This window comes from Giraffa tippelskirchi, chromosome 12 (genome assembly GCF_054371585.1).
Source record: "Giraffa tippelskirchi isolate mGirTip1 chromosome 12, T2T-mGirTip1v1.2.pri, whole genome shotgun sequence".
Lineage (NCBI taxonomy): Eukaryota > Metazoa > Chordata > Mammalia > Artiodactyla > Giraffidae > Giraffa > Giraffa tippelskirchi.
The window spans coordinates 45,890,336-45,913,674 of NC_137286.1; the positions used below are offsets into that span (position 1 = coordinate 45,890,336).

Consider the following 23,339-nt stretch of genomic DNA (forward strand, 5'->3'; position numbering starts at 1 on the left):
GGGGAGACTCGGTCCCTTGGGTGTAGAGAATCTGACGCTCCCGCGGGGAACCGTCGGCCGCCCCTGAGGACTAGTGACAGAGCCCGGTGCGACGCGTGTCCTTGGGCTGGGTGCCATGGACGCCTTCATCCGCTTCACCAACCAGACCCAGGGCCGGGACCGACTCTTCAGGTGAGTTAGGTGCCCGCGGCCTCTACGCCTTCCCCGGTCCCCTCACCCGGGTCGACGGTTCCCAGTTCTCCACACCCGGAGAGGGCCCTAGTATCCCAGCGGACGAAACCGGGAAAGCCGCTGCAGTCTCTCGGCGGTAGCGTGGCCCGGGAGCCCCTTCTCACCCCAACTTCAATGAGGTTGGGCCGAGCACACCTCCCTTCCCGTCCTGTCCCGCGCCTCCGGGCCGCTGGCTGCGGTAAACCAGCCGACGAACCCTCCTTTCCTGACCCTAGGAAGAGTGGGTTTTCGCCGCTCAATATTCCTCCAAGGAATTATTTAAGACAAACTCCGGGTTGACATCTGAGCACTTGGTAGTATCTTGAAAAGCTCCATGAAATACTTATGGGGAGGAATTGTGTTTCTCTTCCGTATCTCAGCGAGATACCGCCTGTGAAACAGTTTTGCGAACCCTAAAATGCAGTGTGGAGAGCCTCAGAAAGAACTGACCACCCTTCAGAGGTACACGCCGTGCTACTGAAAATATTAAAGAGATTGTGGCTTTAATACTATCTCCTAACGTTTCTTTTAGGGATTTGGGTGAGACGTGCTCAATAAAAAGAAATTAGTCACAATTGCAGTTATATTTAACAGCTTTTTCTTCTTTTGAGTGTACAAGTGCTGATACACACAGATCAATAGTAACCCCAACAATTATGAGACGTTTGGAAGCGGGCTTAATGCCAGATGTTTTCTCAGTGTTACAACTATTAACCCACATAACTCAACACAACCCTATTAGGTTAAATTCCTGAAATCATTCCCGTTTCACAGAAATGGGGAAACTGAAGCAGAAGGAGTTTAATAGGGACTAAGTGACTGAACTGAGAGATTTAAAACCACACAGTTGACTTCAGGACCCAGTTCTTTAACTATCAAGCCATACTATCCTTCTAATTAATTTGATAGATTTTCAAAATGGTTGCATTATATACAAACTTCATTAAAACAGAAGCCTCCAGTTCCAATGTGCTTAGAATGTACCCTGCAAATTTTATCATTGAGGTTGGTTAATAAATAATTGCTTAGTGTATACTTATTGTATATACTCAGTGTATACTTATCTTAAGATCTGAGATTTCTAGTATTCATTTCCTAATCCCCTTGGTGATCTACAGCTTTTGTGAATACATTGGAATTCAGAAAATGATGTCTTGTTTTTGGATGCATTCCTATTATTAGACCAGATCTGAGAAAAAGGGATTCATTGACCCGAGCAGCTTGAGCCCTTTAGCCAGGAAGCATACTTACAAGAGAGAGAGAGATTGTTTCTTATTACTTCAGGCACAGTAACACATTCACCATTTTTATTGAGAATAATATTTGTAGCATAAGGGGATTCAGATGCAGTTACAGGACAGTAGGAAATAGGCATCTACTACTTTATTTACTAGAATGCCAAATGCATTTAGATGTTTGGTTATATGATATAAAATTTTTCATTTGTTATGTTTCTGTCAGTAAGGCATTGCTGTTTGTACTCACGACAGTAATCACTTTATTGAATATTTAGTATTATTAAACAGGAGTCTGTATTTTATGTATAATGCTAATTAGTTTGCAAGACGAATCTATACTTATTTATGTGTTGGTCTGTATTTGGTTCTTTTATAAAAAGCTAAACAGTATGCCAGTGGTGGACTTTTCACTGGTTCTGGTTTGAGTGTGTGCCCTGTCACATTAAGTAGTCGGTAAAAATTTCCTTTTAGAAATCTGAAAATCTTTTAGAAATTTACACTGGAGAAAATAAAGAATATGGATCTTTGCAGACTTAACGTGAGGTAGACTTTTCTGCAGTTTACTCTTGACTATATTCATTCCTCTGTGTCAGCAACGGGCATTCTGAGGAACTGTTCACTCTATTTTTGCAGAGTTCTCTTTCATTACCTTTGTGTTGCATTTTCATCACATGTTCTACCCTTTGGCCCTGTGAAATGAGTGTTGCAGTGTGTGAAATTGTCTTGGAAACTTTGTTTTCGGCAAGACATGTTTCTCTTTCCCTTACTTCATGAATCAAATTTTATTTGGTTTGTAAATCATTCTCCTCATTTTTCTTTTCCATTTCAGAGCCACTCAGTACACATGCATGTTGCTTAGATATTTGTTAGAGCCTAAACCTGACAATGAGAAGGTTGTAATGAAGCTCAAGAAACTGGAATCCAGTGTGAGCACTGGCCGTAAATGTAAGTACCCTGTCCCTTGAGGGACAGTGGCTCCTGGTTTAGAATCCTCAGACCTTGTAATTCACAAAAATACTTTCTAGGTCATGAATTTCCAGTCAGTCAAGCTTATTGATGAAGATCACTAGTAAGGCTGCCCTCCTGGAATGACAGGCCATAAAGATGGAATATTTTGCTGCAAATGGTTCACAATCACTCTCCTATGTTCACATTTGGTGCGACATCTTGTCTTTCTGCTTCATTGTAACCAGTGGGACATATAATGTGTTATTTCACCTTTAGTTCTTAGAATCACAAAATGTTCTGGCAGTCTCTGACATGAACTTCTGGCTCCTGGGAGCCCTGGAAGAGTACAATAGCTATATCCTTGACCCCCTGCCCTTTTCCGTTTTCTGGAGGGATTGCTAGAGGAAATGGATGGATACTTTTTCTTAAGTCATTTGTGAGGTTGTTTTCATGTAAAAGGCAAAGAGCAGTCAGTGTTTTGTACTCATTTAATTAATTTTGAGTATCTGCTTCATGTAGGTATAGTTCTGAGCTTTATGGAAGAAGTATGATCACATGGTCTAATGATATAAGATTTAGTACCAAATACATTGGTTGAGAAAAAGGTGTTTTGAGGAGGTGGAACTTGAGGTGTGGCAAGAGAGAGAAGGATTAGGAGAGCATTCTTGAAGGGTAGTTTCCTCTAGTGGAGGCTCAGGACTGTTCCGAGCAAACCATTGTGTTGGAAGATCAATGAGGAAACTAGTTTGATGAGCAGAAGACTTAATTTGTCAAGTAGAGGGATGGGAAGGAGCTCTTCTGGATGGATTGGAAAGCCAAGATTAGAAGTTCTCCCTCTTTGGAATGTTGGGGCTCAAAGGTCCTTTAAAAATCACTGGTCTTTGAAGTCTAGAAAGGACTTAGCCAAGGTCACTAAGCTAGTTAGTGCAACAGCTAGAACTGGAAACCTGGATTATTCATTACATATTTTGTGTTATTTTTGATAAAACAATACCAAACATTTTTCTGAGATCAATGTTTCCTGAGGGTAGCTACTTCTGAGAATTTACTGAGTCTAAGATATATTCATGTATGGAAAATACTTCTTTTGTTTCCTCTATAATGTTTAATATTGTAATATATACAAATATTTATTGATTGGTACATCCCTGATCAAGTTACATGCTCTGATAACGGAAATGCCCTGGCAATGGTTGATTTAATTGAAATAGGAGTCACATATGATAGTATTATTAGTTGTGCTATCCACTGCTGCTGCTGCTGCTGCTAAGTCGCTTCAGTCGTGTCTGACTCTGTGCGACCCCATAGACGGCAGCCCACCAGGCTCCTCCGTCCATGGGATTTTCCAGGCAAGAGTACTGGAGTGGGGTGCCATCACCTTCTCCGTGCTATCCACTAAATCCTGCTATCTCTACTTTGGCTTTTTGACAGTAGGGAGCCATAGGGGCTTTGGACCAGAGAAATTGCAGGATGATGTTTTCTTAAGTCGCTAAGTCGTGTCCAACTGTTTGCAACCTCATGGACTGTAGCCCTCGAAGCTCCTCTGTCCATGGGATTTCCCAGGCAAGAATACTGGCATAGGTTGCCATTTCCTTCTCCAGGGGATGTTCCCAACCCAGCGATTGAACCCACATCTCCTGCACTGGCAGGTGGATTCTTTACTGCTGAGCCACCAAGAAAAGTGTTTTTTTAAAAAGCAGTCTTTTAACTGAAAAGTAAATAAGTGTGAGGCATCAGACTCTCCAAAAGAATGTTGCATTCTGGAGTTCATGTTACTGCAGTAGCTTCCTTCTAAAGAAGTATAGCTGGTAATATGCAAATTGTAACAACCCACACTTATGATTGACCTGGCCTAAAGTATGTTGTCATTTGCTAATGTAGTCATTCAAATGGAGGCAATAAGTTTAAAGGGTCGCTGTCTTTTTTGCCTTCCAGGATCATCTTAGGTGTCCTTAACCTACTGGTAAAGTGCTTTTCCTTTCCTGAGCAAAGACTGAGCCACAGATGACAGTCAGTTGTTAAAAAAAGCAGTGCTGACCTCTCACCCTGATACAGGGCTTCTGCCTGTAAAATCCTGTTACATCCTGATTAAATAACCGTTAATTCTTGTGGGTTCTTCTTGCAGGGTTCAGACTAGGCAATGTGGTGCATGCTCTCCAGGCGACACAGCAGAGCATTCGTGCCACTGACCTGGTGCCCCGTGTATGCCTAACATTAGCCAGCCTGAACCGTGTGATTTATTTCATCTGTGACACCGTCCTCTTTGTGAGGAGTACAGGGCTCGCCTCCAGTGTTAACAAAGAGAAATGGCGAAGGTGGGCTGCCCGCTATTACTACTATTCTCTTCTGCTGAGCCTGGTCAGGGATCTGTACGAAGTCTCCCTGCAGATGAAACAGGTTGCATACGACAGGGCAAAGAGGGAGAAGTCACCATCCCAGGATCCCCACGGGTACAGTGTGGCTGACGAGGAGACAGAGTGGCTCCAGTCCCTTCTTCTTCTCTTATTCCACTCTCTGAAGAGGCATCCTCCCTTGTTCCTGGACACAGTGAAGAACTTCTGTGACATCCTGAACCCCTTGGACCAGTTGGGGATCTATAAGTCCAATCCTGGCATCATAGGCCTCGGAGGCCTCGTGTCCTCTGTAGCAGGCATCATCACTGTGGCATATCCTCAGATGAAACTGAAGACCCAGTGACATGGTTTCAGGCTTAAGACCAGTACCTGCTTTGAAGACAACCTGTAAGTGAAATGGACATTTGCACTAGGCACAGCCGTGTCATACTGTGCTTGAGGACTTATTCACATGAACATTTAGTGACTATGATGTGAACAGAGGTAGGGCCAAGGATGGTGAAGGGGAGAGCTTGAAGATTTATATGTTTTCTAGAGTGCGGGAGTGACTTCTTAATTTCTATGTATTTTTCCTTCATCTCACATTTATTGAGCATCTCTTATGTGCATATTAGGAGCTTAGTGTTTACTAAGTGAATAAAAATTGAAAGAGAAAAAGTGAAAAGATCTAAACTAACAAGTGGACACTAATATATAGCAACTGCAAGTCAGGAGACCTGGGTTCGACCCCTGGGTGTGGAAGATCCCTGGAGAAGGGCATGGTAACCCACTCCAGTATTCTTGCCTGGAGAATCCCATGGACAGAGGAGTCTGGTGGGCTACAGTCCATGGGGTCGCACCGAGTTGGACATCACTGAGTCTGTGTTCCTGGCTACTTTTGCACAACTCCAGGAGGTCTGATGCACAGCCCTCTCTCAGATCTAGTAGAGGCCCCTGATCTGGTCAGTTACCCCACTTCCTCCATAGCTGTCAATGCCAGGATGGAGCAGATCTGGCCTTCTAGCCTCTTAACTTACCTTTCACATCACTGCACTCCTGTCCTTCCTCTGTCCAGGAGTAAAATCAGAAATGCATCAGGCGTCTTCATGGTGTAAACTGTGTCTTTAGGTAATGCAGTGAGGAAAAACAAATAAAAAGCAGATAGAAAGGACATGAAGTAAAAATAATGTGGAAAGTCACAGTTGGTGCCTGTGGGTCATCTTGTGACAGATGAGGAGACTGAGGTTAAAACTGAGGACAGGGACTTCCCTAGTGGTCCATTGGCTGGGACTCTGTGCTCCCAATGCAGGGGGTCCAGGGTTCAATTCTTTGTTGGGGAACTAGATCCCACATGCTGCAATTAAAGATCCTACATGCCACAGCTAAGACCTAGCACAGCCAAATAAATTACTTAATTAAAAACAAAAACAACTGAGGCCAGAACCTCGTTTCTCTGACTCCCAATCCAGTGCTCTTTCCATGTTTCACTGCCTTCCTGATTGGGTAAAAGTGTGAGACTCTCCAGAATCCCGTACAAAAAGCCTTTTTTTTTTTTTTAAGAACATTTGTTGGCCAGTGGCTTATATTCTGTTCTACAGAGTTTAAAACTATATCTAGATCCACCAACTTGATTGTTTTATTTAAAGCCATATAACAGTATGGGCATTTATACATTAATTTTCGTTGAAATTTATGAAGTTAAGAAACTTCATGAATACTATAAAGTAGAAGGATCATAACATTCTGTAAGTGAGACTTCATATTTGTGGAGTGGTTGGGAAAGTGGAAAAGGGCAGTGAGCTATGAGTGAGAAAGACACCAGAATACTGAGTGGATGCCACTTCTTCATGCAGGGTGTTGGGTTCTTTCTTGTGATTGCATATCCTCTTAATTTGAGGCAAGTGAGGTAGAGAAATAGGGTAGCATCAGATAAGAGGCCAGTGTCAGCCCTACCAGTGAAGCCATCACATTTATCTGAACAGCAATGAGAAATGTGCACTCAGTAAATTTTCCATAAATGTGATTGAGATTCTTAAAAAATAGATTCAGATACTTGGCTCTCTATTTTTTTAGTAAACAATCAAGATACAGGATTTGACAAAGAACATTTTGGGAATTTTAAGAGAAATGAAAGCTGCTATATCGGGGCAAATAAAAAAATTAACTATGTTTACTTTGTCCATATCTTCTACTGTAATAAATTATGTATAATAAATCTGTAGACAAAATTTACTCACGTATCTGTGAATGTGTTCTGGGAATGGACAAGAGTTAAAGTAAGGTGGTCCTAAAATAATCAGTCTACACAGTCGATTGAGTGAGTTCTCGTAAAATAAGCTCTTGGCTGGAAGGTCCAAGTGCAGGAGAAGGATGAAGAAAGATTAAAAAGTATAGAACATCCTGGTTGAAAGAGACCTCTGAGACAATCTCGTCCAGACTGCTGAGGGTCCCATATATTATCCCCGTCGGTGGTGTTTTTGCTTCTGCCTGGAGAAGCTTGAATCTGTAATGGCATTTTAACAGTGTGTCCATCTTGGTAGTTTTGTCCTCTGCAAGTTAGGGTGGGTGATGGGGAGCTTGGGAAAAGCCACCTTTTCTAGAATTTGTGAAAACCTTAATGGTACCTCCTTCCCTGTACACCTTTCTCCTTTCTAACTAACCATCCCTACCTTCAATCCTCCATATTCATTCAGGAGGGATTGTAAAAACCAAGGACATTTTTTTTTCTCTTCCAATTTTACTGAGAAATAATTGACACAGTACTGTATAAGGTATGAAGCATAATGATTTGACTTATATACATCATGAAATGACCACCACAGTAAGTTTAGTAAATATCCATCATCTCAGTTCAGTTCAGTCGCTCAGTCGTGTCCAACTGTTTGTGACCCCATGAACCGCAGCATGCCAGGCCTCCCTGTCCATCACCAGCTCCCAGAGTCCACCCAAACCCATGTCCATTGAGTTGATGATGCCATCCAACCATCTCATCCTCTGTCGTCCCCTTCTTCTGCTGCCTTCAATCTTTCCCAGCATCAGGGTCTTTTCAAATGAGTCAGCTCTTCACATCAGGTGACTAAAGTATTGGAGTTTCAGCTTCAACATCAGTCCTTCCAATGAACACCCAGGACTGATCTCCTTTAGGATAGACTGGTTGGATCTCCTTTCAGTCCAAGGGACTCTCAAGAGTCTTCTCCAACACCACAGTTCAAAAGCATCAATTCTTTGGTGCTCAGCTTTCTTTATAGTCCAACTCTCACATCCATACGTGACCACCGGAAAAACCATAGCCTTGACTAGATGGACCTTTGTTGGCAAAGTAATGTCTCTGCTTTTTAATATGCTGTCTAGGTTGGTCATAACTTTCCTACCAAGGAGTAAGCATCTTTTAATTTCATGGCTGCAGTCACCATCTGCAGTGATTTTGGAGCCCCCAAAAATAAAGTCAGCCACTGTTTCCACTGTTTCCCCATCTATTTCTCATGAAGTGATGGGACCAGATGCCATGATCTTAGTTTTCTGAATGTTGAGCTTTAAGCCAACTTTTTCACTCTCCTCTTTCACTTTCTTCAGGAGGCTCTTTAGTTCTTCTTCACTTTCTGCCATAAGGGTGGTGACATCTGCATATCTGAGGTTATTGATATTTCTCCCAGCAATCTTGATTCCAGCTTGTGCTTCCTGCAGCCCAGCGTTTCTCATGATGTACTCTGCATATTAGTTAAATAAGCAGGGTGACAATATACAGCCTTGACGCACTCCTTTTCCTATTTGGAACCAGTCTGTTGTTCCATGTGCAGTTCTAACTGTTGCTTCTTGACCTGCATACAGATTTCTCAAGAGGCAGGTCAGGTGGTCTGGTATTCCTATCTCTTGAAGAATTTTTCAGAGTTTATTTTGATCCACACAGTCAAAGGCTTTGGCATAGTCAATAAAGCAGAAATAGATGTTTTTCTGGAACTCTCTTGCTTTTCCGATGATCCAGTGGATGTTGGCAATTTGATCTCTGGTTCCTCTGCCTTTTCTAAAACCAGCTTGAACATCTGGAAGTTCACGGTTCACGTATTGCTGAAGCTTGGCTTGGAGAATTTTAAGGATTACTTTACTAGCTTCTCATATAGGTACAAAATTAAAGAAATAGAAAAAATCTTTCCTTACATTTAGAACCCTTAGGGTTTACTCACTAAAGAACCTCCATAAATAACATACAAGTGTTAATTATATTTATCCTGTTGTGCATACATCCCTAGTACTTATTTGTTTTATAACTGGAAGTTTGTACTTTTTGACTGCCTTCCTCCAGTTACCCCTCTCCCCATCCCCTGCCTCTGATAACCACAAATCTAATTTCTTTTTCTACGAGTTTGGTGTTGAAGTAAAAGTCACCTACAGCACAGTGTTATTTCCTGGTACAGAACATAGTAATTCGATATTTCTATACATTTCAAAATGATCACCACAATAAATCTAGTTATCATCTGTCACCAAAGGTATTACATATTTATTGATTAAATTTTCCACATTGTACATTCCATACCTGTGACACATTTATTTTATAACTGTAAGAAGTTTGTTAATCTCCCTCACCTATTTGCTCTTCTACCCCATACCCTCACCTCAAACGGTAGGTATTCTTAATAACTGTATTTCTATTTTTTCTTTTTTAAAAAATTAAAGTATAGCTGGTGTACAATATTGTTAGTTTCAGATGTACAGCAAAGTGAATCAGTGATACATACGTATTTTTTAGATTATTTTCCATTATAGGTTATTATAAGATAGTGAATATAGTTCCCTGTGCTATACAGAAAATCCTTATTTATGTGTTTTATGTATAGTAGTTTGTATCTGTTAATCCCATACTCCTAATTTATCTCTACCCCTGTTCCCCTTTGCGAACAATAAGTCTGATTTCTATATCCGTGAGTCTGTCTCTCTTTTGTATGTAAATTCGTTTGTATTATTTTTTAGATTCCATATGTGCGTGCATGCTAAGTCACTTCAGTCATGTCTTACTTTGTGACTATGGACTGTAGCCTGCCAGGCTCCTTTATCCAAAGGGTTCTTCAGGCAAGAATACTGGAGTGGGTTGCCATGCCCTCCTCCAGGCGATCTTCCCAACCCAGGGATCGAACCCACATTGTTTATGTCTCCTGCATTAGCAGGCAGGTTCTTTACCACTAAGTAATACCATATACTATTTGTCCCAAGACATTTCTTAGATGTATAGACCAGCACATTCACAGCTGAACATTGTTGCCTAGAATTTGTTTATTCAACACCAAATGTTTGAGTGCCGTGCTTAGATCTGGGATCCATTTGTATACAGGATGACCGAGGTCCCTGTGCTCATGGGGTAGTTGGACAGGGTTGGGAGGGGCATGTGGGGATGGGGAATAAAAGGAAATAGCTATGTCTTTCAAGCTGCTGCTGGAAAGTGGACTCTTCCCAAGGGACTCTGTTAGACCCTTTTCACCACTTCTCACTTCTCACCCACATTCTGGATGCCCAGCTGACACGGCCAAAGAGCCAGCTTTGTCAATAGAGTTTTCAGGCACAGAGCCCTGTACTCCCTCTGGCCCAAAGCCATGACTTCAAAGTCTTAACACTGCCCTTTGGCCCAGGTTGCTCTCTTGACACATAGATAATTTGACCTGAATGTTGAAGTGAGGTGAGGGCAGAGGCCACTTCTTTAGGTACTTCCCTTTCTCTCTATTACTGTCTTATATTTTCAAAGCCCAGATTGGATCAATAAGTATTAAATGTATCACATATTTTAAAATTTATAGTAATTTTTATTGGAATGTAGTTGCTTTGCGATTCTGTATTTGTTTCTTGCTGTACAGCAAAGTGAACCAGTTATACATATACATATATCCACTCATTTTTAGATTTTCTTTCCATTTAGATCACCACAGAGCACTGAGTTCCGTGTACTAAACTGTAGGCTCTCATTATTTACCTATTTTATACATTGTATCAATTATAAATATATGTCAATCCCAATCTCCAAACTCATCTTACCCACCCTTTGATAACCATAAGTTTCTTCTCTACATTTGTGACTCTATTAATATTTTTGCTTTGCAGACAAGTTCATCTCTACTATTTTTATAGATTCCACATATAAGTGATATTATACAATGTTTTTCTCTTTCTGACATACTCTACTTTGTATGATAGCCTCTCAGTCCATCCACATCTCTGCAAATGTCATTCCATTTTATGGCTGTGTAATATTCCATTGGGAAATAGATGAGGAAACAGTGGAAACAGTGTCAGACTTTACTTTTTTGGGCTCCAGAATCACTGCTGATGGTGACTGCAGCCATGAAATTAAAAGACGCTTACTCCTTGGAAGGAAGGTTATGGCCAACCTAGATAGCATGTTTAAAAGCAGAGACATTACTTTGCCAACAAAAGTCCGTCTAGTCAAGGCTATGGTTTTTCCAGTGGTCATGAATGGAGGTGAGAGTTGGACGGTGAAGAAAGCTGAGCGCCGAAGAATTGATGCTTTTGAACTGTGGTGTTGGAGAAGACTCTTGAGAGTCCCTTGGACTGCAAGGAGATCCAATCAATCCATCCTAAAAGAGATCAATCCTGGGTGTTCATTGGAAGGTCTGATGTTGAAGCTGAAGCTCCAATACTTTGGCTACCAATGCGAAGGGTTGACTCATTGGAAAAGACCCTAATGCTGGGTAGGATTGGGGGCGGGAGGAGAAGGGGACGACAGAGGATGAGATGGTTGGATGGCATCACCGACTCGATGAACATGGTTTTGGGTAGACTCCGGGAGTTGGTGATGGACAGAGAGGCCTGGCGTGCTGCAATTCATGGGGTCGCAAAGAGTCGGACACGACTGAGCGACTGAACTGAACTGAATATTCCATTATATATATATGTACCACATCTTTTTTATCCATTCTTCTCTCAGTGGACTTTTACCTTGCTTTTGTGTCTTGGCTACTATAAATAGTCCTGCAGTGAACAGGGTGCGTGAATCCTTTAGAATTATGGTTTTCTCTAGATATATGCTTAGGAGTGGGGCCACTGGGTCATATGGTAGTTCTATTCTTAGTTTTTTAAGGAACCTCCATAGTGTTCTCCATAATGATTGTACCAGTTTACATTCCTACTGACAGTACAAGAGGGTTCCCTTTTCTCCACACTCTTTCCAGCATTTATTGTTTATAGACCATTTGATGATGGCCGTTCTAACTGATATGAGGTGATATCTCATTGTAGTTTTGATTTGCATTACTCTAATAATTAGCAGTGTTGAGAATCTTTTCAGATGTTTGTTGGCCATCTCTATGTCTTCTTTAGAGAAATGTCTATTTAGGTCTTCCACCCATTTTTTGATTGGGTTATTTGTTTGTTTTTGATATTGAGCTGCATGAGCTATTTGTGTATTTTGGAAATTAATCCCTTGTTGGTTGCTTCATTTACAAATATTTTCTCCCATTCTGAGGGTTGTCCTTTCGTTTTGCTTAGGGTTTGCTTTGCTGTGCTAAAGCTTTTAAGCTTAGGTCCCATTTTTAAATTTTTGTTTTTATTTTCTTTATGCTAAGTGGTGGATTGAAAGAAATCTTGCTGTGACTTATATCAGGGAATGTTCTGCATATATTTTCTTCTAAGAGTTTTATAGTACCCAGCCTTACATTTAGGTCTTTAATCTATTTTGAGTTTGTTTTTGTGTATAGTGTTAGGGAGTGTTCTGATTTCATTTTTGTACATGTAACTGTCCAGTTTTTGCAGTACCACTTATTGAAGAGACTATCTTTTCTTCACTGTATATTCTTGCCTCCTTTGTCATAGAAAATGCTCAAAATTCTCCAACCCAGGCTTCAATAGTACGTGAACCATGAACTTCCAGATGTTCAAGCTGGATTTAGAAAAGACAGAGGAACCAGAGATCAAATTGCCAACATCCATTGGATCATTGAAAAAGCAAGAGAGTTCCAGAAAAACATCTACTTCTGCTTCATTGACTATGCCAAAGCCTTTGACTGTGTGGACCATAACAAACTGTGGAAAATTCTTCAAGAGATGGGAATACCAGACCACCTGACCTGCCTCCTGAGAAATCTGTATGCAGGTCAAGAAGCAACAGTTAGAACTGGACATGGAACAACAGGCTGGTTCTAAACTGGGAAAGGAGTACGTCAAGGCTATATATTATCACCCTGCTTATTTAACTAATATGCAGAGTACATCATGAGAAATGCTGGGCTGGATGAAGCACAAGCTGGAATCAAGATTGCTGGGAGAAATATCAATAACCTCACATATGCAGATGTCACCACCCTTATGGCAGAAAGTGAAGAAGAACTAAAGAGCCTCTTGATGAAAGTGAAAGAGGAGAGTGAAAAAGTTGGCTTAAAGCTCAACATTCAGAAAACTAAGATCATGGCATCTGTTCCCATCACTTCATGGGAAATAGATGGGGAAACAGTGCAAACAGTGTCAGACTTTATTTTTCTGGGCTCCAAACTCACTGCAGATGGTGACTGCAGCCATGAAATTAAAAGACACTTGTTCCTTGGAAGAAAAGTTATGACCAACCTAGACAGCATATTAAAAAGCAGAGACATTACTTTGCCAACAAAGATCCATCTAGTCAAAGGTATGGTTTTTCCAGTGGTCATGTATGGATGTGAGTGTTGGATTCTAAAGAAAGCTGAGTGCCAAAGAATTGATGCTTTTGAACTGTGGTGTTGGAGAAGACTCTTGAGAGTCCCTTGGACTGAAAGGAGATCCAACCAGTCCATCCTAAAGGAGACCAGTCCTGAGTGTTCATTGGAAGGACTGATGTTGAAGCTGAAGCTCCAATACTTTGGCCACCTCATGCGAAGAGCTGACTCATTGGAAAAGACCCTGATGCTGGGAAAGATTGAGGGCAGGAGGAGAAGGGGATGACAGAGGATGAGATGGCTGGATGGCATCATTGACGCGATGGACATGGGTTTGGGTGGACTCCGGGAGCTGGTGATGGACAGGGAGGCCTGGTGTGCTGCGATTCATGGGGTCGCAAAGAGTCGGACATGTCTGAGCAACTGAACTGAACTGAGGTGGTCATAGGTGCAGGTACATGGGTTTATCGCTGGACTTCTATCTTGTTTCCCTGATCTATATTTCTGTTTTTATGCTTGTACCATACTGTTTTGATTACTGTAACTTTGTAGTATAGTCTGAAGTCAGGATGCCTCATTCCTGCAGCTCTGTTCTTCATTCTCAACATTGCTTTTGCTATTCATGTCTTCTGTGTTTCCATACAAAGTGTAAAATTTTTTGTTCTAATTCTGTGAAAAATGGCCTTGGTAACCTGATAGGGATTGCACTGAATTTGTAGATTGCTTTGGGTAGTATAGTAATTTTCACAATATTGATTCTGCCAATCCAAGAACATGGTATACCTTTCCATTTGTGTCATCTTTGATTTCTTTCATCAGTATCCTATAGTTTTGCCTCCTTAGGTAGGTTTATTCCTAAGTATTTTATTCTTTTTGATGTGATGGTAAATGAGATTGTTTCTGTAATCTATATTTCTGGTCTTTCATTGTTAGTGTATAGAATTGCAAGAAATTTTTATGTATTAATTTTGTATCTTGCCAACTTTACCAAATTCATTGATGAGCTCTAATAGTTTTCTGGCAGCATCTTTAGGATTTCTTTGGTATCGTATCATGTCATCTGCAAATACACAGTTTTACTTCTTTTCCAATTTGGATTCCTTTTGTTTGGAATCATTTGAATTCCTTTTGTTTCTTTTTCTTCTCTGATAGCCATAGCTAGAACTTCCAAAACTGTGTTGAATAAAAGAGTCTAGAGTGGACATCCTTGTCTTGTTCCTTACCTTGGAGGAAATACTTTCACCTTTCACCACTGAGTTTGATGTTAGCTGTAGGTATGTCGTATGTTTATTATGTGTTTATTATGTGTCGTATCCTTTATTGTGTTGAGGTAGGTTCCTTCTAAGCCCACTTTCTGAAGAGTTTTTATCATAAATGGGTGTATCACATATTTAATATTCTTTTTGGAGACTCCATTTGACTCTTTCCTCCCCTTCCTGACTTCTAGTTTCCTGCCTTATCGTATCCTAGACATAGAATTGATTACAGAGGATCTGTCACGCCTCTCATTTCCTCTCCACTTGCTGCCTCTTTCTCTGATTGCCCACAGTATACAGCTTAGCAGAGAGCCAACAGTAGGTACGATTTTGCAAAAAATAAGGGAAATAAGTTTTGCCCTATTACCTATGTTAACTAAAAAGCCATTCTTAGATAATCTGAAAACTATGGCTTACACCACAACCCTCCATCATCTCTGAAGCCAGGAATTAGCACTTGGGGTCCTGTCTGATTCATTACTAAGGAAGGGAGGAGAGGTGATCAGTGGCTGGCTGGATGCTATTGATCAATAACTGAATCTTGGTCAACATTGTCTTTTCCAGACTTGACAAAATCCAGTTGGCTTTCTCACTACATATTCTGGTGGCATCTTAAACCAGGTAGAGTTCAATAAACTTTCTGGAAATCTGGGGTTTACAGAGATCGAAATAGCTCCATTAAAGCCTAGATTGTCAAGCAATCTACCCCAGCTCTGGTTCTCTTCTTCACTGAGAGTAATTTATCTTCATAATCAAAAGACTAACATGCTCAGGTAAACTGTGTTCCTGTATGGGTTTAAATCCTACTGTTCAAAAGTCATTCTTGGTAGTAAAAAATAAGAATGAGGGAAATGTATTGAAAACCATTCCACAGGACCCTCTATGGAAAAGGAGTCAAAGATTATAAAACTTCAGAGGTTATGAGTTTAATGACATATACCCCAACATCTTCTTTCTGGAAAACAGCTTTTTTGAGAAGTGAGGGTCAGAAATGGGTCACAGAGCAGATATTTCACTGCTCAGGAATAATAACTCCTCTGAGTCTGGTTTTCCTTCAGCCCTGCTCTCTACCCCCTAGTTGGCTAAATCTCCTTACAGAAGTCAGGATATGCCCAGGGGACCCTGGGTCAAATAACCATAACAACAGGCTGACTGGGCTTTCTCTTTCTCTCTGCCCTCCTCTAGCTGGGAAGTGTTAATAGCTTTGCTCAAGAGCGATTGGATTTGTTTCCTCCGGACGAGGCGTTCGGCAGCCTGGGCTCTGTGGCACTGAGACAGCATCAGCTGGGGTGAGTGTGGGGCTCCCGAGACAACCTTACCTGGTTGGTTTCTGAGAAGTAAAGAAGTTGAGGGTAAGGGTCTTCTGGGAATTTTACTGAGGATGAAGAGGCCTGCAGGGAAACGCCTGAGGGAGAGGTTATTGAGGGTGAATGACCAAGAATGTAAATACTCTGCAGCCACTGGCTTTCTTATCTGGCTGAGCAGAGGAACGACTGGCAGCTATGCTTGCTTAAAAAGAGAGGAATTAATGCAGAACTTTTTCGTTAAAAAAAAAAAAAGACTAAACCTGAAACTCATTCTTTCAGTCTCTTGGACCCTCATCTAAGAGCTCCTAAACTTCATCTAAAACCTCTTATCTCTTAGAAGCTACTTTCATTTTTTGTTACTTACCCTGAATATTTATAAGAAACTTCGGTCTCGACAAGTAGGCTGCCAGGCCTCATCCTTGTGGGACTCTAAGGACTGGCCACTTGTCTGTGACATTCATCCTCCAAATACCTTCTCTTCAGGGAACTTGAAGCCTGGGTCCCCTTGATGGCCTTGAGGGATAGGGACTGACCCTGTGGATATCAGGCTGAGGATTTTCTCATGAACCTAAAACCTTCTGCTTTGCAGCTTGAAGATCTCCAATGGCAGTCAACAAGGGCCCCACCTTGCTGGATGGAGACCTCCCTGTAAGTAACTTGGGCTTATAAGAAGCAGTAGACAACTCTAGGGGGAGGGAGGAGCTGGGAGGAAGGGCTCAGGGGGCTTAGAGCAAAATATGTCTAGGTTATATTCATAATTCATTGAGCATTACATCTTCATTATTCTTGCTTTTGCAGAAGGCTGTTAGAGAATGTGTAGGGGGGAATGATGCCTATTGAAAACTAAGCACCTTGGAGAAAAAATTCGCTGGTGGGGGACAAGGAGAAGGGAACTACTGTATTCTAAAGCCTGACACAGGAGTCCATGCTTTGTCCATCCAGGCAAAACTGAATTCTCAGGACTGAGACTCTGCATTCTGTAACTCCAGAGCCATCTTGGATATGTTAGTCTATGTAAATGGCACCTCTTAGAGCTACATAGCACCCGTTATGTATGTGAGAAGGGACTATAGGGGCAGTGTGTCCAGTACTGTGTGTCTAGCCTGGTCTTCAGCATGACTCAGAGAGGTTTAACACGTTTAGGTGTATTGATGCCTCCTGGCAAGGCCTCTCCAACTTAGGCACAGTTCAAATAATGAAACTGAAAAATTGTGAGCCCATATAATATCCATCTTGCCCCGAGTTAGGCTTTAACTAACGTTTGCACTAGGAATCGCCATGTGTTGTATTTGATCACAGAACACAGAGAGGCATAAAATGGTCACGTGCATAGTTAAGCCATCCTAACAGATGATAGTGTATTTCCATCCCAGGACCTCTCTCCCTCTTTGGCTTTGCCTAAATCAACTCCCAAAGGCTTTGTTCAAAATGTTAAAGAAAATTTTTCTTGTTTACAGTCATAACCTTTTTCTAGTTCAAATTGTCAAACTCATCTGCAAGACTAAAATCTGAAATATTGTAGCCTACGGTCTGGTGTACATGCAAGTCTCCTACAAACAGAAGAAGCTAGGTCCTCCCCTCTGGAGAAAAACTATGTAGCAGTGCAAATTCAAAACTACAGAAAGAACCTGAACATCTGAGCCAGACTTGGGATGTTTATGTGGAGAATTCCTAATATTCCTAAGAATAGACAGAAAAATACAATAGCCTTCACTAAGCCCCAGCAACCGAATCCCATGGACATACTGCCTTCTCTTCACCCATCCTTTCACCCAGCTTGTTATTTTGAAGCAAATCACAGATTTGCCATTTCAGGCCTGAGTTGGAAGCCTGGCTCTGCCACTTATTAGCTGTGTGTTGTTGGGTAAGTCACTTCACATCTCTGAGTCTTTGTCTCCTCATGGGCAAAGTGCTGGTGACAATGCTGACCTCAGGGGGTTGCTGTTAGAGTTACATGAGGTTATGTTACTGAAGCACCTCAGTCAGTGCCTGGAGCATAATGGCACTGAGTAAATATTGTCTCTCTCTGCAAGATTAGAATCTGCATTTTTTTTTTTCACTCAAAGACCACTTCTTTTATTTTAACTAAGATTCCTAGGTGATCCAAAGTTTAATTATGTGCCTGCTGCCAAAGCTAAAATGCATTAATAAGAGCCCAGCATCCCAGTAATGAGAGGTGATGGTCTCACTGGACTCCACACATTCAGATCACGCCTGGAATGCTGTCTTCAAGGTTGAGTGCTATAAAGGCTATGTCAAAATGTAGTGTGTGCAGAGGATGGAATTAGCAGATTAGGGCACTGAGTCGTTTATAAGCCAAGTTAGGAACTAGAGCTATTTAGAATATAGAAGGAATTGCTAAAGCAGATATGCTTATCTTCAAGTGTGTGAAAGGCCAGCCCATGAATGATGAAATAGATGTGCTCAGCATTGTTCCACAGGGCAGTGGGTGGAGCAGTGGGTGGAGGTGGATTCCGGTTCAGCCACGCTATCCAACGAGGGGCATAGGCCACTCTATGAGGAGTGAGCTCCATTCGGGGAGGAGTCCAAATGCAAGCCTCCCAGAGGGACGTGGGAAGCACTCTTGCTTCAGAGGCCCCTGGAGGCCTAGGATTCTGTCATTCTGTCCAGTTGGGCAGGTCTAAACACCTTCGGTGCAGCCCTGTCACTTGTTCAGCTAACATGAGTGTGCAGGCTTTCGGTGAGGCCCTGGAGATACACTGGTGAGAGTCTCCTGGGAAGGAGCCAAGCGCACAGGTGATCAGCACAAGCACAGCACCGCTTGCGAGTACGGACACATCCCGGGGAGGGAGACAGTGACGTCTGGTATGAGGGAGAGTCAGGAAGTTTCTCAGGAGAAACTCAGACAGAAAGGACTGTGGGAGGGAAGGGGAGCACCCCAGGCAGGGGGACCAGCACTGGAGGCAGGGAGGTGTGTTCCAGAAAGACCCGAAAGATGTTCAGGTGAAGCTCCCCATCCATGGTGGACTAGAGCTCTAGGCAGGTGCACCGGCACGCTCACTCCTGGCCATGAAGTTCAGGCTGGGTGGCTGCAGGGTGAGGTGGCCCCTGGAGGATGGAGGCTGCCCCAGGAGCTCTACAGAGCCAGGACTATGACCAGGAGAGCGCGGCCGCCCGGCTCTTACGTTTCCTGTGGGGCCTGCAGAGGCCCCTCTATTCTGGATTCCTCCTAGGTCACTTGGATCCAGGCCAGCCCTAGTGGGTGCCACGGGTCTGAGACAGCCTCCCCAGGAGGTAGGAGAAGGAGGTGGGCTGATTTCTTTCGCTGCTTTCCTTCCATGCCAGGAACAGGAGAATGTGCTGCAGCGGGTCCTGCAGCTGCCGGTGGTGAGCGGCACCTGTGAGTGCTTCCAGAAAACCTACGCCAGCACCAAGGAAGCCCACCCCCTGGTGGCCTCTGTATGCAATGCTTACGAGAAGGGCGTGCAGGGTGCCAGCAGCCTGGCGGCTTGGAGCATGGAGCCAGTGGTCCGCAGGCTGTCCACTCAGTGTGAGTCCTTGTGGCACTTGGAGGCTGACTGCCTGCCAATCTTTTACCTGTCTGCCAGTCTGTCTGATAGCCAGTTTGTTTGCCTTTTTGTTTGTGTCTAACTACCTTCCTAACTCTCTACATCCCATTACATAGTTTTTTCAGTTTGGAAGATCCCCTGGAGGAGGGCATGGCAACCCACTCCAGTATTCTTGCCTGGAGAATCCCATGGACAGAGGAACCTGGTGGGCTGTGGTCCATGGGGTTGCAAAGAGTCAGACACGACTGAAGAGACTTAGCACGCAAGCACGCACGTTGCTAAGTGAGAGATGAGATATAGATATAGACATAGGTCTCGTATCATCTATAATGCCTCATCTCTAATCCAGCTGGCATTTTCCTAGGATGACAATGATGGGTCAGATAACTGGCAAGAGAAGGGTGGACAGAGTTATGGGGTGGGCAGTGGGTGGTGTGGGGTGCACGGCAGACCAGACACACAGTTTAGCTCCAGATCCAGCAGCAGCAGAAACTAGCAGAGTCTGGCACAGAGGCAGTAGGCAGGAGGGCTGGCCTGGCAGGGCTAGGGGGAGTGGAGGGGGAGGGGAAGCCCTCTGGGTCCCGCAGCTGATGGTACTGGCCCCATGACAGGCAGCGGCAAAAGAGAGCTGCCAGCCAGGGCCCTGAAGTGGAGGACAAATTACCAGGCCTGCCCATGTTCAACTTGTTCTGCCTCATTTGAAAATATGGTCTCCTTGGCACAGCTCTTGACAGAACTAAGGGAATTCCAGCAGTCTAAGACCTTCCACCATCCTGAAGAGGGTTATGGGTACCTGAGGATTCAGCACAGCAAACAGGAGAGGACAGATACAAAGAAGACCTGGGCCTGGGCCCACCTCCTTGCCTGCAAGCTCCATAAATAATCTCCTTGGGTCTCATTTGGCCCAATATCAGAAGTCAGCCGAGTCATCTGGGCTCTCTCTCTCTGCTGCTTGAGAATTTTGTGAAGGATCCTAAGATATCTGGAGAAAGAATATGTGAAAGAGAAGATGTAGGTATCCTTTGAAACTGTGATCTCCATGATCATGGGCACAGAGCTGATGTCCTCAGCAGCCCCTGGGCCACGTCTTCCAGGAGCACTGGCATCCTCTGTCACTTGCCCCTTTTTCTTCCCTGTGACCCTCTTCCCACTGTTGACCATCTCACTCCTCAAGGTTAAAATGAAGGGCCACGGACCATCTGGAACTCTAGACCAGCCTGTCATCTCTGGTCCTAAGTGGTACCAGGCTAGCTCCCACCAAGGTCTTCCCCTAGGGCCTGACTGCCTTTCCTTCCCTGCTGCCACTTCTACTTTCCCTTGTCGTGTTCACCCAGCGCTCACCTAGACAGGGGTCATAGGAAAACGAGAGACCAAGATCCGTTGGTGATTCTCATAGGTTCTGTTACTTCCTCCTCGTGACAACCCTGCAAGGTTTGTCCACATTAATCCACTTGACAAATAAGGAAGTTGAGGCTCAGCCAGGTTGTGACTTGCCTGAAGCTACACTGCAGACGCAGATGCAGGGCTTTGAGAGCAGGTCTGCATGACTGCAGAGCTTCTACCCAGAGGGAAGACATCCTGGTCTCAAGGAGTCACAGTGGATGGGGGCCAATGGTGGCAGAGGCCCTCAGGCTGCCCGGTGCTTGGAGGTGGCAGGGCTAGGGGTTTTGAGGGCTCCAAGGTGCCTTCCTTGGCACAGAGGCCCCTGCTAGGTCCTCACAGTGAAGTCAGGGCTCACCCCACCATGGCCTTTTGCTTCCAGTCATAGCTGCCAACGAGCTGGCCTGCCGAGGCCTGGACCACCTGGAGGAAAAGATCCCCGCCCTCCAGTATCCTCCTGAAAAGGTGAGCCCCTCCCCTCTTTGCCAGCACTTCCACCTTGTCACTGCCTCTCCGTGGAGGAGCAGGCATGAGCCCATGATGCAGGACGGCGTGGCAAATGCCTTTCCAGGCTGGTGGCTGCTGCCTGCCCCTAAAACTGCACAACAGGCTTCTTCCTCTCCCTGTGGGACCAGATGAAGGCAGGCATTCTGAAACCAGCAGGCATAGCCCAGAGGCAGACTCATACAGGAACTTGGGGTGGGGGGCCACTGCTTCTGATCACCCCTCTATGAGATACCCCATGGGCCTACATCAGACCATTTGGAGACTACAGACTCCTAAGATCATGGGTCACACTCACCAGATCTCAGGATTGCAGTCCCATGTCTTCACAATCCAACACCTTATGAACCATGAGACTGAAAAAATCATTTCACCTGGATACCTATTCATTGGCTATTTGCCATGGTAAGGGCCAAGTCTGGTGCTTTAAGGGAATACATTTCACTCTCAGACCTCATCCATCTCACTGACAAACTACCACTCATCTCACATTTACTGAGTGAGCCCTATCCTATACCAGGAGTCATGACATGTGATTTATAGAGTCCTCTTGTTTAATCCTCTTTCCCCCTGATGGCTCAGACGGTAAAGAATCAGCCTGTAATACAGGAGACCCAGGTTCAATCCCTGGGTCGGGAAGATCCCCTGGAGGAGGGAATGGCACCCCACCCCAGTATTCTTGCCTGGAGAATACCATGGACAGAGGAGTCTGGCAGGCTACAGTCCACGGGGTCACAAAGAATCGGACACAGCTGAACGACTAACACTTTCAACCTTCCGGGATAGGGGTGGTATCCCCATTTGACAGAGAAAACTAGTGACTTCCCCCTGACCACACAGCCTGAAGAGGTCAGAGGAGAGCAGGGCTGTTCAGCTCTGAGGCCTTGCTCTTCACTTATTTTTCCAGATAAAAGGCAATGCCTTTGTCACAAAGAAGCTCCCAAGTCAAAGGAGTTGTTGTTCAGTTGCTCAGTTGTGTCTGACTTTTTGAGACCCATGAGCTGCAGCACACCAGGCTTCCCTGTCTTCACTGTCTCCCGGAGTTTGCTCAAACTCATGTCCATTGAGTCAGTGATGCCATCCAACCATCTCATCCTCTGTTGTCCCCTTCTCCTCCTGCCTTCAATCTTTTCCAGCATCAGGGTCTTTTCCAATGAGTTGGTTCTTTGCATCAGGTGGCCAAAGTAGTGGAGCTTTAGCGTCAGCACCTATCCTTCCAAGGAATATTTAGGAACCCAAGGAACAGTATTAAAAGGCAAAAAGTCAAAGGAGAGAAAGACATTATTTCAGTGCAGAACCTGTATGAAGGCCAGCCACATCCGTATGTTCACCTAAGTACAGATGGGAATGTGAGCAATGCTCTGAGGGCAGGACAGAAGAGACAGTGGAAGAAGTGCCTTGAGGATTGAGGACAAGTGTTATCAAGAAGGTGGTCACTGGGATGATTCTTGAAGGATGATTAGCATCTCGACAGGTAGAAATGGGGTGCAGAGAAGCCAGGAGATCTAAGTGGTTGGCGCAGAAAGGACGGAGCCCTTTCCCTTTGAAGTTCAGCTTAATCAAGGTGTCCCAATACTGGCGCCAGTCCCCTGGGCCTTTAAATGAGGCTTTCCTGAAGCGGGATGTAAGCCCTGCCAGAGCCTCACGCCTGACTCCCCATCCCGGCTTCCACCAGATTGCCTCTGAGCTGAAGGACACCATCTCCACCCGCCTTCGCAGCGCCAGGAACAGCATCAGCGTGCCCATTGCCAGCACTTCAGATAAAGTCCTAGGGGCCGCTCTGGCCGGCTGTGAGCTTGCCTGGGGTATGGCCAGAGACACTGTCGAGTACGCCGCCAACACCCGAGCTGGCCGGCTGGCCTCTGGAGGGGCCGACTTGGCCTTGGGTGGTGTTGAGAAAATGGTAGAGTTCCTCCTGCCTCCAGCCAACGAAGAGTCAGGTATCTGCCATTGTGGGGGGTGCTGGAAAGGGAGATCCCCCCATCCTTGCCCTGCCGCCCAGG

At 44.2% G+C, this 23,339-nt stretch overlaps 2 protein-coding genes across 7 annotated transcripts in view; both read left to right on the top strand.

The window, feature by feature from the left end:
- PEX11A (peroxisomal biogenesis factor 11 alpha) lies at positions 1–5,137 on the top strand. 3 transcript variants are annotated; one of them, XM_081547143.1, is made up of 4 exons: positions 1–171; positions 591–672; positions 2,278–2,393; positions 4,522–5,137. In XM_081547143.1, the coding sequence occupies exons 2-4, from the start codon at positions 629–631 to the stop codon at positions 5,091–5,093; spliced, it is 732 nt and encodes a 243-aa protein (XP_081403269.1). In that variant the 5' UTR covers positions 1–171; positions 591–628; the 3' UTR covers positions 5,094–5,137. The 3 variants fall into 3 exon arrangements, with proteins under 3 accessions (XP_081403269.1, XP_081403268.1, XP_081403270.1); XM_081547142.1 differs by lacking the exon at positions 591–672; XM_081547144.1 differs by lacking the exon at positions 591–672 and having other exon boundaries at positions 4,615–5,093.
- The window catches only part of PLIN1 (perilipin 1), a 27,310-nt gene continuing 6,444 nt past the window's right edge, over positions 2,474–23,339 (top strand). Inside the window, exons 1-8 of one of the 4 annotated variants that reach the window (XM_081547139.1) lie at positions 2,474–2,605; positions 12,545–13,813; positions 15,180–15,236; positions 15,801–15,904; positions 16,512–16,570; positions 19,229–19,433; positions 21,215–21,297; positions 23,012–23,276. In XM_081547139.1, coding sequence (XP_081403265.1) covers positions 16,526–16,570; positions 19,229–19,433; positions 21,215–21,297; positions 23,012–23,276 — 598 coding nt within the window. In that variant the 5' untranslated portion in view covers positions 2,474–2,605; positions 12,545–13,813; positions 15,180–15,236; positions 15,801–15,904; positions 16,512–16,525. Of the gene's footprint in view, positions 2,606–4,916; positions 5,138–12,544; positions 13,814–15,179; positions 15,389–15,800; positions 15,905–16,511; positions 16,571–19,228; positions 19,434–21,214; positions 21,298–23,011; positions 23,277–23,339 lie in introns of those variants that run through there. The other 3 variants (XM_081547140.1, XM_081547137.1, XM_081547141.1) reach the window with 3 other exon arrangements.